This window comes from Tarenaya hassleriana, unplaced genomic scaffold (assembly GCF_000463585.1).
Source record: "Tarenaya hassleriana unplaced genomic scaffold, ASM46358v1 Cleome10, whole genome shotgun sequence".
NCBI lineage: Eukaryota > Viridiplantae > Streptophyta > Magnoliopsida > Brassicales > Cleomaceae > Tarenaya > Tarenaya hassleriana.
In genome coordinates, this window is record NW_010960188.1 from 1,242,911 (window position 1) to 1,256,073 (window position 13,163).

A 13,163-nucleotide genomic window follows, 5' to 3' on the forward strand; every position below is an offset into this window, starting at 1 on the left:
TCCGATTCCTTTGTTTTGTATCTTCTTTTCCTGCTCCTCGTTTGTGTTTGTCTCACTTGGTTCTGTTGTTATCTTCTTCTTTGACCATAAACTGATCTTACAGGTAGATGGCAAAAAGAACAAGGTCTATGCACAGAATCTCTGTTATCTGGCAAAATTGTTTCTTGACCACAAAACTCTTTACTATGACGTCGACTTGTTTCTATTCTACGTTCTGTGCGAATGTGATGATCGAGGATGCCACATGGTTGGGTACTTTTCAAAGGTATTGACAATTTAATATTGCACTGCTTTTGGTTATGTTTTCCAGAATATCTAGGTCATTGAATGACTGCAACGTATGTGACAGGTTTATGCGTGGCAATTCTCACTGAATTGGATTTTTATCGGTGTTCCCTTGTAAAATCGTTATATAATGTCTTGATACATAATGAATACTTAAAAATACCATGAATACAAACATCAGACATTCTTGCTGAGCCATTTTTGAGCATTTTCGCCTTTAATTCTCGGTGCATAGATATGCAGAATGTTCGGTTCCAGTGGTGTGATTGTTGATAAAATGTCATGTATGTTGGTACAGGAAAAACATTCAGAAGAATCTTACAACTTGGCTTGCATTCTCACTCTTCCTCCATATCAGAGGAAAGGATATGGAAAATTCTTGATTGCCTTCTGTTAGTTCTCTACCATTTGATTCTTTTGCTTCTCTCCCATCCCCACCCCCCCCTCCAAAACTTCTATGTTTGATTTTATTTGCAATTAATACAAATATTTATAACGCAACCATATGGTGCAGCCTATGAACTATCGAAGAAAGAGGGCAAAGTTGGAACACCTGAAAGACCCCTGTCCGATCTAGGCTTACTGAGCTACAGAGGTTATTGGACTCGAGTTCTATTAGACATCTTGAAAAAGCACAAGGGAAACATTTCTATCAAGGTAATATTACATCGTTCCTTTGAAACACCAACCCGTAATGGATTGTTTCGAACTCGCTGATCGAGAGGGAAATCTCTGCTAATATTCTATGGTGTGTGTATATATACATACTATAATTGTAGGAGTTGAGTGACATGACTGCAATCAAGGCTGAAGATATATTGAGCACATTGCAGAGCCTAGAACTGATACAATACCGAAAGGGACAACATGTGATCTGTGCTGATCCCAAGGTCCTAGACCGACACCTGAAAGCCGCGGGTCACGGTGGTCTTGAGGTAGATGTTAGCAAACTCATATGGACCCCTTACAAGGAGCAGAGTTAGTCCTTTTTATAACTTTCCTGGGATCTCTCTCTCTTTCTCTCTGTGTAAATAATCTAACACGATTTATGTTCCTCTTTAGTACCTTTTTCTTTTGGGTGTAGTTTCTTGTAATTGTAGAGATCTTAGATTGAAATCTATGTAGGTGGGGCAGAAATGATGCCAACAAATCTCTGATTTGGACATCTCAAGTAAAGTTTTAATCTTCTGATAATACCCATGTTTAATACTATTTCCATGCAAATCTTTGGATCTTCTTGGTAAATTTTTTAGAGCCAATTGACTATCTTCTTGTTGATTAGGAGACTTCTCACTTCGACATGACCAAAGTCCAATTCAGAGGGAGGAATGACATTGATCGACGTAGTAAGAAAACTACAAAAGAAGACAAAAGCATATAATAACAGATGTTAGACCGACTGGTAAAGATTGAACTATGATACAGATCATATGGTGAAAGAAAAGCATGTTGTGTTATGGGTTTTCATGCTCAATGGAGCTGCAGATGCATTCAGGGAATGGGTTCTCATAGAAAGATTCTTCAGTCCTAAAACGAGCTCGCCCTCTCACTCCAGGTGATGGCCCTTTCCTTTTTCTCGGAGCACCTTGCCTGCAAATATAGGAGAACCCCCTAAAAGGCACAAACCAAGGAATAGGATTTTTGCATATATATATATATAGAGAGAGAGAGAGGTAGCACTTTCATTTCATTACCTGTCTTGGTGCATCTGCTTTACACGTTTGGACAACTTGGGACCTTCACTAAGCTGTCCACTCTCCAGCTTCTCAAAGAGTTTCACTAGTCCTTTCCTGCATTGGACAACAGAACAAGTTCACGTCTTCATCAGCATGAGCATGGTCTGGTTCTGAAGGTAAATATCTCATTTATGGCTACCAAGTAGCTATATATACAAGAACAAGTTGTGTGTTCTATGAGTTTTTAAAGGGATGACCTATCTGGGGTGATGGTTCTGCGATGGCCTAGAAATCTGCGGTGTCCCTCCACAGCTCTTGCCATGTTCCCGGAATGGGACGGAACAAACACATCGCTCTCAACTGATATTATGTAATCAAGAGCTGCAGTTTTTGTTGCATGCCCGGTGTATCCTTTCAACTCTTTCTCCGTAGCAAGCATTTCCTACAGTTTATGATCGCGTAACAGCGAAATCAGTTGCCAATGTCTTGAGAAACTCATCTCCATGTTTGATGTTACCATGGAAGTGAAGGGTTTCCAGACCTTGAAAACTAGATTTGGGAAGTAAGATCTTAGTTCCGAGAGTCTGTCATCTCCCCCATAGATTTCCCCGGCAGCGATATATATAAGTGTTGATGGAGGGTACCCGAGAGCTTTCAGAAAGATTCCCACCTCTTTGGGAGTCAACGGACAAAACCCTTCCATCCTCTGTTGTGTCGAGTTGATAACTTTGATCTTCCAATGGCTTGTAGATTCCCTGTGATGGAAAAGATGAAACCTTCAAGGTTATGTATGCCCATGCCCATGCTGCAATGTCTAAGATACATGCCCGAAATAGTTACCGCATTACTCTCAGTTCTTCTGATTCAGCATCAGTAAGACCGTAAGTGCAACCGGTGAAAGCCAGCATGTCTTTCTCGTATCTCAGATGAAGTGCGATATATCTCCCAGCCCGTGACTTGAGCCGCTCAACCAGCTTCTGTGGTTTCGATGGCATGCATGCTCAGAACCCATTTCTACAGGAAGCCCCATAGGATGCCTCTTAAATGCATAGACACTCTGGAAAAACATAAATCTAAGGCCATAGCCTTTCCTAAAGCCTGATCTTTCATCATACCGAAGATACCCTGACTTATATCTGATCACAAAAGACGCATTGTTTCTTCTATGAGCATCTATTAATGAACCCGCGGACACTAGTTTTCCTTCAGTTGATTATATAATACAACCTAACCACTCAAAAGTTGTTTTCTGTCTATATGATGTCATTCATACATGATTCTCTTGGGCTGTTCTGTTTTCTTCTTTCCATCATGATAAGGACAGAACAAAGACAGACACGAGAGGTAGAAATCCGAACCTGTCCAAGGCTCTCAATTGCAGGAGAAAAGCGAAGAGCGCTATACAGAGCACGGCATCTCAGTCTCTGGGTGTTAAGAGGCAGGTCACTATTTGCAAGGCGGGAATCTGATTTCGCAACAAGGATGACCTGCACCATTGATTTAAAACACGACCAATTTATTTACAAGTTTAATAATATACTAAGAAGGAAAAAAAATGGATGGTAAAATTGCGCAATCACGTATTTAATGCATTGAGCTTATAAAGCATTTTCATCAAAGATAATTTGCAAAGGTAATCTCAAAGAGATGCCGTACCTTGTACTCCTTCCACAAGTGTGTCATTTCTTCATAATAACCGACCCCAGACCAGGAAGTGAAATGCTTCCTTGCTCGAGGCAGGGATTCCACCTCCTTCGGCAGCTGCTTGATAATCTTCACATCTCTTTCTAGGGTTTTGATGAAATGCAGCTCATCGAATATATCTGAAAATGTACTGAGGTATATCGCATAGTCAAGTAGAGGTTGGCATAGAGAAAACTGTTTATCTATTTCAAACTTAATGAGCAACTTGTACATATATTTGTATGTCATAAAAGTATAATAACCAAATAGTGGATGACCATGAAACAATGCTAATATCCCCATTCAATCGAGCCAGCCTCAAAAGTCATTTAGCCAAAACTGACAACTGGCGACTACCTTGAATCTTGCCAGAATGAGCGCTTGTCCAGCTGAGGAATGACTAAAGTTGCATTCATGACGCGTGCAACAGCCACCATATCTGCTATCTGTTGGAATAGAAAGTTTGATATTTAATGCAGTTGGGCGAAAGTAAGGAACACAGTATGCAAAATTCAGGTTGATTCGAACACCAATTTTAAAAATAATGGATAATGAACAATGCACAGGATGACACCTCCATAACATACAATAGAACCCAGGTTAACAATTTATTGTGAGTTTAACTTACACCAGTGCGCATTTGGTTTAGTCCCCCATTACTTCTCACTGTTATGTAATGATCCGATTCTACAAAATCTACAAAAGAGAAGGAGAATGAGTTTGAGATGAAGAAGAACAAGAAATGGAATACCAAACGCTTACCTCTATATCCAGGAGTGGGCTTGATACATGGATGCAAACCAAAGCTGAAAGGAGGAGTCCAAAGTTGGATTTGTTCATCTGGTTTCTGCACAAATGATGCGAAAAGCCTCATCATCCTTTCTTCTATCAAGTCCTTCTATTGGTTCAGGCAAACACGTTGTGGCAACTTTGTTCATATCTATACGGTACCATACAAAAAAACCAACCAAAAACACGTTTTGGGATTTGATACATTTGATCCATAACCAATTTAATGGTTCAGATTTCCACCCATATTCGATTCAGGTTCCTCTAAGCCGCTGTTACCTGTATCCATTTGCCTGAACCCTTATCACAAAATTAAACATTTTACACGAAATTGATGCAAAGCCGACAACTTTCTGGAAAGTTTCCAACTCAATATCACATAGAGAAAGCTTAACTCAAATCACTGCGACCAAAAGTTCACAAATGAATAAGAAATAGAGTCACACCATTTCTTCATTGAAATCCAAACCAGGAAACACCCAATTCTCCGACAAACTCTTAATCCTCGAAGCACTACAAAAACAAACTAATATCCACAATTTTTTTTAAAAAAAACCATACCGGTGAAGGCGGAGGTGGCGACAGAGATTCGCTCGAAATGATCCGACCCCGATTTTGTATTTGAGTTTGATCGTCTGTCTGTATGTTTCTGGAGCTGAAGACGAGAACCCAGATGGAGAAAGCAAATACGAAGATCAAGTAGAATGAGATCGCCTTCTTCGAGAAAAATCTAGCCGAAAAAGATGAGATTGTCGAGCGCGAAGAACTTCTGTATTTCACCATCTCCAGATGAAGGAGAAGAATAATCTCTACAGATCTACAACGGTCTGATCCCCCCCAAGGTTTTACGCCTGACCGCTCGCTCAACCGGCGACCGATTCGGTTCGGTTTAAAATACTAAACCGGGTCACGAGCGAACCGTGTACCGGAGATGCCTGGTTAAGGACATACCGGTCGGATCGTTTGAGGCCAAACAATAAAACGCACCGTTTCGATTGTCTCTTCCGAAAAGAACCCCCAGCCAGCGTTCGTCGCACCCTATCGCATACTTGCTGCGCTTCACCTCAAAAGATCCTCTTTTCTTTCCCTCCCTCGCACCAGAAAGCGAGAGAAAGTAGTGGGAAAATTCTCTATCTGATGATAGAGAAATGGCATTCTCTTTCTCGAGTTCACTCAGTCCCACCCAGTTCCCCAAACCCTTAAACCCTTCCAGTACCCGCCCTGTCCAACTGCCTGGTTCTTTCTCCAGTTTCGTCCCTCGGAGACAGACCCAGAGAACAAAATTATGCTCCAAATTCGATCTGTTACTCTCGAGAAGAACTGGGTTTGTTTCTTGTAGTGTGTCGAGCTCTGGTTCTAATGGGTCTTCCCCCAACACGGAAGAAGACGCTGAAGCGACTCGTTTGTTCGAGGTATCTCCCAGTTTGTTTCTTTTTGAAGTATATAAGATGATAATTTACTGCTTTAGAATCGGCCCATGTTTAAGATGTGTAAAATGTTAGACTTTTTTCTTTGACGAAAGCTGAAGGAGTAGCAAGCTAATGTGTGATGATTCTGATGAACAGTTAGGGGTCATAGCAATGAAATGGCACGGTGCTATTAGGGTGATTTCTCGATTCTGTTTGGTCGGTTCAGTTTTATCGGTTGGCATGTGGCCATATTGTGCTGGCAGACCTTATATTTCTTGATTTGCCGTTGAATGATATTAAGAAGCAGATGGGCATAAAGTTCTTGAATGAGGGAATTTGATCAGCTTGTTCATGTTTCAGTACCTAAGACTTTCTGGATCTTCCAAAGCTTAGTTCGCTCTTCCTTTTTTTTTGGTTCACAGAAATTAAAGGAAGCAGAAAGAGACCGTATAAACAAATTGGAGGAGCTTGAGAGAAAGGCTAATGTACAGTTAGAAAGACAGCTTGTAATGGCTTCAGACTGGAGTAGAGCCTTGCTCGCAATGCGCGGGAAGTTAAAGGGAACAGAATGGGATCCTGAAAACTCTCATCGGATCAATTATAGCGACTTTATGAGACTCTTAGATTCAAATAGTGTTCAATACATGGAATACTCAAACTATGGCCAGACAATATCAGGTTCAGATTTTCTCTTTGTGCTATAATAATGTTGACAGTTTCTGTTTCAGTGACTTTCTGGTTATGATTTGTGGAATAAATTTCTAAAAAGTGTGTTCATCTTCATTCTGAAATCTGTGAGATATGAGTTCACGAGTTCTTTTTGACAGTCTTGATGCTACTTATTCTGACATTTATCACACAAACAATCTACTGATGTTTTCCAGTCTAACATAGTTTCTGTCCAAATGTTTCTAAAGGATCTTGTAACAAATATATAAATCCCATCATGCCCATTGAAGGCCAGGGTGAGGGCACAGATTTCTTGATATCTTTTACTGAAGACTATATTTTTCTTTTGCAGTGATATTGCCTTATTATAAAGACGGGGAACCTCAAGGAGAAGATAACTCGAAAAAGGAGATTATTTTCCGTCGTCACATTGTGGACCGTATGCCAATTGATTGTTGGAATGATGTCTGGAAGAAGTTGCACCAGCAGATAGTGAACATAGATGTTTTCAATGTAGATGCGGTTCCATCCGAGGTCTACTCTACTATTGCGACTTTTGTGATATGGTCTATGAGACTTGCCCTGTTTGGTTCACTGTATATTTGGATCGACAATATTATGAGGCCAATTTATGCCAAACTAATCCCTTGCGATCTTGGAACCCCAACCAAAAAGACAAGGGAACCACTTAAGCGTCGTGCACTTGGATCATTAGGCAAGAGTCGGTATGTGGAGAAATCCTCTATGTCCTTAAATATTTGCTTTCAGCTTAATTTGCAGAAAGGATTTCTTCATATTTACAACTATGAATGATTCTTCCTTTTGGTTAACATAGTTTTTTTTAGCTAATATGGCAATATTCATGAAGGTAATATGGATTTTAATCTATCTGTTATATGTATCTCAGGGCAAAATTCATATCTGCAGAGGAAAAAACAGGTGTTACTTTCGATGATTTTGCTGGCCAAGAGTACATAAAGAATGAATTGCAAGAGATTGTGCGCATCTTAAAGAATGACGAGGAGTTTCAGGACAAAGGCATTTACTGTCCGAAGGGTGTACTTCTTCATGGACCTCCTGGAACGGGAAAAACTCTGCTGGCTAAAGCCATTGCTGGAGAAGCTGGTTTGCCTTTCTTTGCGGCAAATGGAACTGACTTTGTCGAGGTGAGGGATTTTTGGCATGAAATATAGGATATACAGAGGAAATATTATGATTTATGAATGCTTTTTCAGGGCATGAGAAAGGAAGGTTTTTTAAAATTTCTTTTGTTATCTCCAGATGTTTGTAGGTGTGGCTGCATCCCGTGTAAAAGACCTTTTTGCTAGTGCTAGATCATTTGCCCCTTCTATAATCTTTATCGACGAGATCGATGCAATCGGAAGTAAGCGTGGTGGGCCAGATATTGGCGGGGTAAGATAACTAGTTACTAGACATGGAGCTAGAGAACATAGTTTATGCTTGTGTTCTAAATGAACAGGGTGGAGCAGAGAGGGAACAAGGTCTCCTTCAAATCCTGACAGAGATGGATGGATTTAAAGTTACCACATCACAAGTATGATTTTTTTGTTTTCCATTGGACCATCGGTGCTGAAGCTTTTTCCCCTTTTTTTCCCCGGTTTATTTCTTGGTAGTTTAACTTCTTAATCGTGGCTTTGTCAGGTTTTGATTATAGGTGCAACAAATAGGTTAGATATTCTTGATCCTGCTCTTTTGAGAAAGGGTCGTTTTGACAAGATCATAAGAGTTGGTTTGCCATCAAAGGATGGCAGATTAGAAATATTAAAGGTTGTGATTTTTTTGTGGAATTGAATAAATCTGGTTTGCTTAACCTGATAAGATGCGTTAGCTAAGGTTATCTTGCTTCAATCTTACAGGTTCATGCTAGAAATAAGTTCTTCAGATCCGAGCAAGAGAAGGAGGTGTTGCTGCGAGAAGTTGCTGAGCTTGCAGAAGATTTTACTGGAGCAGAACTGCAAAACGTTCTGTAATGACTCTACTTTTATCGATCTGTGTTACCTAATTTGCTGAGAAAATTTTCTGATGTTTCCCTGATTTGACAGTAACGAAGCTGGAATCTTGACTGCTAGAAAAGACTTGGACTACATTGGACGAGAAGAACTTTTAGAAGCTCTAAAAAGGGTTAACGCTCTAATTACCGCTCATCTACAATCAGAATCGACTTCATTTTTATTTCAGTTTCTCATTTCATGGTGCTACTTTACTTCTTTCCAGCAAAAAGGGACATTTGAAACAGGACAAGAAGACAGTACTGAAGTTCCAGAGGAGTTGAAGTTGAGACTTGCATACCGAGAGGCGGCTGTTGCTGTTCTTGCATGCTATCTCCCTGATCCATATCGTCCTATTGCTGAGGTGATCGATAAGTTGATCTTATTGACATTTTTGTTCAATCTTTTTGCATGTGTTCTATCTGATCAATGATCATATAATTACATCTAAGCCCATTATTTTATGCGCTTCCTCCAGACCGACATAAATTCTATTCGAAGTCAACCAAATATGCGATATGCAGAAACTTCAGGGAGAGTCTTTGCGAGAAAATCAGACTATGTTAACTCAATCATCCGCGCATGTGCTCGTAAGTGGCAAAAGCCTCTTCCCTTAACAAAACTCATGCATGCTATTGTGCATATGAAGTTATGCACTTGACGTGAATCCATCATGTATGGAAGCTCATAAATACTACACAATGCTTTGTTTCATAACTTGCTTTCAACCCTGTATCACTGTTTATATAGCTAGGGTAGTTGAGGAGGAGATGTTTGGGATCGAAAACTTGAGCTGGATCTCTGCTAAGTCTACCTTAGAGGCTTCAAGACTTGCAGAGTTTCTGATTCTTCAGACAGGAATGACTGCTTTCGGAAAAGCATACTATAGAAATCAAAGGGATCTCGTTCCAAACGTATGTTTGAACTTCTTCTCGATTTCTTTTGCTTTTTTTGTCCCTCTCTGAGCTGTTTTGTTGACTCATCGTACAATTTTACGCCTTCTTCATGAAGCTTGTTCCTAAACTCGAGGCACTACGAGATGAATACATGCGATTTGCTGTTGAGAAATGCTCGTCCATCTTACAAGACTGTCAAGCCGCCCTCGAAGAAATCACTGGTTAGCCCTCCTGCCCATCTGTTCTGTTCCTCGTACGCTTGAGATTATACATGAGCGCATTGCTCAGACATGTTACTCTTTTTCTTTGTCAGATGTTCTGCTCGAGAGAGGAGACATCAAAGCTGATGAGATTTGGGACATATACAAGAGATCTCCGAGGATTCCTCAAGTATTGTCTTTTCTACCTTTTTTTCTCTCTATATACACACTACCTACACTGTCATATACATATAGGTACCCTAGACGTATAATTCCAGATACGATCCAGTGCTTGAAAATGGCTTAATAAGCATTTTGATTATCGAGGGTTCTCTCTGAAAGTTTTGATCGTATCATTTGTGAAACAGAAACCCGTGAAGCCGGTTGATGAATATGGAGCCCTGATTTATGCTGGAAGATGGGGAATTCACGGTGTATCGTTACCGGGCAGAGTAACATTTGCTCCGGGAAACACTGGCTTTGCTACGTTTGGTGCTCCCCGTCCCATGGAGGTAGACGAAGTTCATAACCTAACCAACCGCCACTTTTTAAGTTTCGAGTGAATTTTTCTCTAACTGGTGATTCTCTATGTAACACAGACACAAATCATCAGCGACGAAACGTGGAAGCTAGTAGACGATATCTGGGACAAGAAGGTTGATGAGATGAAGACTCAGGCTTCAATGGAGGTCGAGGAGGAAAAGAAAAAACCTCAACTTTTGATGGCAAGCCATTTCTTTTGACCATATGTACGTCCGTTCTTCCACACGTGAGTCACTACGTATATATGCCACTGTATGTATATATCTCCTTCCATATGTAAACTTCCTCGACATGTCTCTCTGTTTCAGTCAGTTTTGCAGTTTCAGACAGAGCTGGGCAAGAACAAGAACATTATATAACGGACATCCAAAAAGAGCCCAAAGTGCAGGAACCAACAGAGCAGGAGGAGATCCTTTTCTTGTACAGAGACACTTCTGGTTTTTGTGTATTGACGCTAAACCGGTATGTTCCCGAGCGAGTGAGCCAGCAAAGCTTCTTCTTCTGGTGGTTAACCGGTTCATAATTTCTAAACCGATTCCGGTTATCTTTGGTACTCGACCTGAGTAGTGATGATACTCGTTAGTCGTTACAGAGAGGGGTGTTCCGTGCTGCTGCATGGGGCTCGCGTGAATTGGGCTGTGATGGCTTTGATGGCGCGTCATTACAATTATTACCAAGTATACTTATCCATTTATATTTTTCAATGGGCATGAATTCACAAGCGCGCGCATATATATATATATAGAGAGAGAGAGAGAGAGAGAGATTTATAAACATAGCCCATAGCCATAGGTTTCATTGCAGGGATAGAAAAGAGGGCAACGTTTACAACTTACAAATTTTGTTCAAGGACGTTTCTTACAAAGTTGATTAAATTCGAAATTGATATTACCAACTTTTATATAAATTTGTTTCCACGAATGCTTAAAAAAAATATCATACATCCATTTTGGTCCTACCCCACGCAAAATTTTATACAAAATGATATATATATATATATATATATATATATGGGACCTACCTACCTCTTTTGAAAGAAATAAAAAAACAAAAAACAAAAGTCGGATTTTGCATTTTGGATGCATGATAAGTCTCACGTGCCGTAATATTAGGTTTAGTACCATTTGTTTATAAAGGCATTTCGATCATTCATTCACAAACAAACTCCAAATGTCCAATTATACATATATATATATATATATAATTTGATTTCATTGCCCATGGAATATCAATCAAAATTATGAAGGTTAATTAGTTTTTTTATATAAAATATGATTTGTATTACCGGTGACAATTGTTAAAAATAGAAAAAAGAATATATGATGAGAGTAAAATAAGATTTTAATATTTGATGAGGAATAATAATGGATACAATATTATTATGTCAAATATTGTGTATCTGATTTATTTTCCTTAAATATATATTTCCTTTTTACTTCTTTTCTTAATTTTTCTATAAATATATTCATTTTCATTGTAATGTAACAACAAGAAGAGATAACAATAAAAGTATTCTGATTTTTTTTCTCTTTCGTTTCTTTCTTGTTTATTTATTTTTTGCATTTTATTTCTCAATAGCAAATACAATCAGTCAATGGTTAGACCAAAACTATACAAAGCCTTGAGTTCCCATGCGAAAGTGGGCAAAAATAGCCGGTCGAGGGTGCAAAATGTCTCTTATCGCACTAGTTGCCGGAGCTAAGGAGGTACCAGTCTGCAAGGTGGTGGTTCTCGTCGCGGTTCCTTACAGACAGCAAGATCTCTCTTATCCAACTATCCATATTAGTTATCAAAGGCATTACGGAAAAATTATATATATATATATATATATGTATGTATATATATATATATATATGATTTGACTGCAGACCCACCACTACTAACACGTTAATGTATCGAATATTCAATCCTATCACTGCAATTTACACCAAATTCGGAACGAAAAAGTTGTTAAAACATTCATTATTCCTTCAACGAATATACGTTGGACTAATTAAGATTAATTAACACCTAATTAAGGTTTATCTAATCGTTGGTTCAAATGAATCGTGAATTACACGAAATATATACATAGGCTTTGCTTTTACAACAATGTGACACCGTCACGCGTCGCCACAAAACACAATATTCGAATTTTTATTTATGGGGGAAACAAAATGGGACAATCCCACTCATTAGTTTAGATTTCCATTTCAACATTTTGTTTAGATTTCTTTCCAACTCTTCGTTTTTTTCATTTTTCCATTTCTTTCCTCTTTTTATCAATTCAATCTATTTTATTTATTTTTTAATTTTTTTTTTACAATTATCTCCTATTTACAATATTTGTTTCCTATTCTCTTAGATTTTCTTTCAAACTCTCTCTAACATAGCAGAAAAAGATATTTATGTATATACGTGTATTTTTAAAAAATGTTTATTTTAATTTTTTTTATTTTTTTTTTCTAAAAATATCATCATGTGGCGATTATGTGGCAGATGGGTTGGATATATATTGTGCCACGTGAGCGTACTACATGTTTTTTTTTGTCTGGCATTTCGGAAAGGTTACTGTAAATCTTGTAGTCATCTAGTTTAATCTCATTTGGATAATTATTTTTTTTGGATTTTCCTAATAATAATAATTAGCTTTATTTAAAAAAAAAAGTGTACCACTGTTACGACTATATATAATGGCGTCACTAATGAAAATTAATATTCACAAACATAAAATACAAAGAGAAGAAGGACCGAAACACACATCCAATGGGCTCTTCTTATGTTTCTCATTTTCTCCTCTATCTCTTCTTCTACATCTCCACCGTCTTGCCGCCGTCGAACGCCCAGTCAACGCCGGTATTCGCATGCGACGTCGCCGGAAACCCATCTCTCGCCGGTTTTGGATTCTGCAACACATCGCTGGGGATCGAAGCCCGTGTGGCCGATCTGGTCGGGAGGCTGACGTTGCCGGAGAAGATAGGGTTTCTCGTGAGCGGAGCAAAAGCGGTGAGCCGTCTCGGCCTTC

At 39.0% G+C, this 13,163-nt stretch overlaps 4 protein-coding genes across 6 annotated transcripts in view; 3 read left to right on the top strand and 1 right to left on the bottom strand.

Moving 5' to 3' along the window:
• The window catches only part of LOC104799527 (histone acetyltransferase of the MYST family 2), a 3,727-nt gene extending 2,250 nt beyond the window's left edge, over positions 1-1,477 (top strand). The window contains exons 6-9 of the mRNA XM_010522099.1: positions 104-265; positions 584-677; positions 800-942; positions 1,065-1,477. Coding sequence (XP_010520401.1) covers positions 104-265; positions 584-677; positions 800-942; positions 1,065-1,268 — 603 coding nt within the window. The 3' untranslated portion in view covers positions 1,269-1,477. The remainder of the gene's footprint in view (positions 1-103; positions 266-583; positions 678-799; positions 943-1,064) is intronic.
• Positions 1,478-1,553: 76 nt separating this feature from the next.
• LOC104799536 (uncharacterized protein At1g04910) lies at positions 1,554-5,240 on the bottom strand. Of its 2 annotated transcripts, XM_010522111.1 has the most exons (11): positions 4,995-5,240; positions 4,407-4,491; positions 4,273-4,340; positions 4,002-4,090; positions 3,618-3,795; positions 3,320-3,448; positions 2,802-2,938; positions 2,503-2,716; positions 2,219-2,403; positions 1,980-2,075; positions 1,554-1,875 (listed from the first exon to the last, which is right to left on the bottom strand). In XM_010522111.1, the coding sequence occupies exons 1-11, from the start codon at positions 5,214-5,216 to the stop codon at positions 1,740-1,742; spliced, it is 1,539 nt and encodes a 512-aa protein (XP_010520413.1). In that variant the 5' UTR covers positions 5,217-5,240; the 3' UTR covers positions 1,554-1,739. The 2 variants fall into 2 exon arrangements, with proteins under 2 accessions (XP_010520413.1, XP_010520421.1); XM_010522119.1 differs by lacking the exon at positions 4,273-4,340 and having other exon boundaries at positions 4,995-5,211.
• Positions 5,241-5,453: 213 nt separating this feature from the next.
• LOC104799548 (probable inactive ATP-dependent zinc metalloprotease FTSHI 4, chloroplastic) lies at positions 5,454-10,863 on the top strand. Of its 2 annotated transcripts, none has more exons than XM_010522132.1 (17): positions 5,454-5,845; positions 6,265-6,520; positions 6,864-7,236; positions 7,419-7,677; positions 7,793-7,924; positions 7,992-8,066; positions 8,174-8,299; positions 8,389-8,498; positions 8,575-8,653; positions 8,747-8,884; positions 8,999-9,110; positions 9,271-9,434; positions 9,532-9,637; positions 9,730-9,806; positions 9,985-10,128; positions 10,216-10,365; positions 10,468-10,863. In XM_010522132.1, the coding sequence occupies exons 1-16, from the start codon at positions 5,582-5,584 to the stop codon at positions 10,357-10,359; spliced, it is 2,559 nt and encodes an 852-aa protein (XP_010520434.1). In that variant the 5' UTR covers positions 5,454-5,581; the 3' UTR covers positions 10,360-10,365; positions 10,468-10,863. The 2 variants fall into 2 exon arrangements, with proteins under 2 accessions (XP_010520434.1, XP_010520444.1); XM_010522142.2 differs by having other exon boundaries at positions 5,582-5,845; positions 10,216-10,385.
• Positions 10,864-12,875: 2,012 nt separating this feature from the next.
• LOC104799559 (beta-D-xylosidase 4) overlaps positions 12,876-13,163 on the top strand; it is a 3,687-nt gene continuing 3,399 nt past the window's right edge. Inside the window, 1 exon segment of the mRNA XM_010522154.2 lies at positions 12,876-13,158. Coding sequence (XP_010520456.2) covers positions 12,905-13,158 — 254 coding nt within the window. The 5' untranslated portion in view covers positions 12,876-12,904.

Excerpts from the sequence above, each read along its gene's own strand:
- LOC104799548 (XM_010522132.1), top strand. The coding sequence starts at position 5,582 with ATGGCATTCTCTTTCTCGAGTTCACTCAGTCCCACCCAGTTCCCCAAA. Across the intron at positions 7,678-7,792 it reads ATGGAACTGACTTTGTCGAG|ATGTTTGTAGGTGTGGCTGC; the intron begins GTGAGGGATTTT and ends TGTTATCTCCAG. Across the intron at positions 9,807-9,984 it reads GATCTCCGAGGATTCCTCAA|AAACCCGTGAAGCCGGTTGA; the intron begins GTATTGTCTTTT and ends TTTGTGAAACAG.
- LOC104799536 (XM_010522111.1), bottom strand. The coding sequence starts at position 5,216 with ATGGTGAAATACAGAAGTTCTTCGCGCTCGACAATCTCATCTTTTTCG. Across the intron at positions 2,076-2,218 it reads AGAACCATCACCCCAGATAG|GAAAGGACTAGTGAAACTCT; the intron begins GTCATCCCTTTA and ends TGTCCAATGCAG. Across the intron at positions 1,876-1,979 it reads AAGCAGATGCACCAAGACAG|GCAAGGTGCTCCGAGAAAAA; the intron begins GTAATGAAATGA and ends CTATATTTGCAG.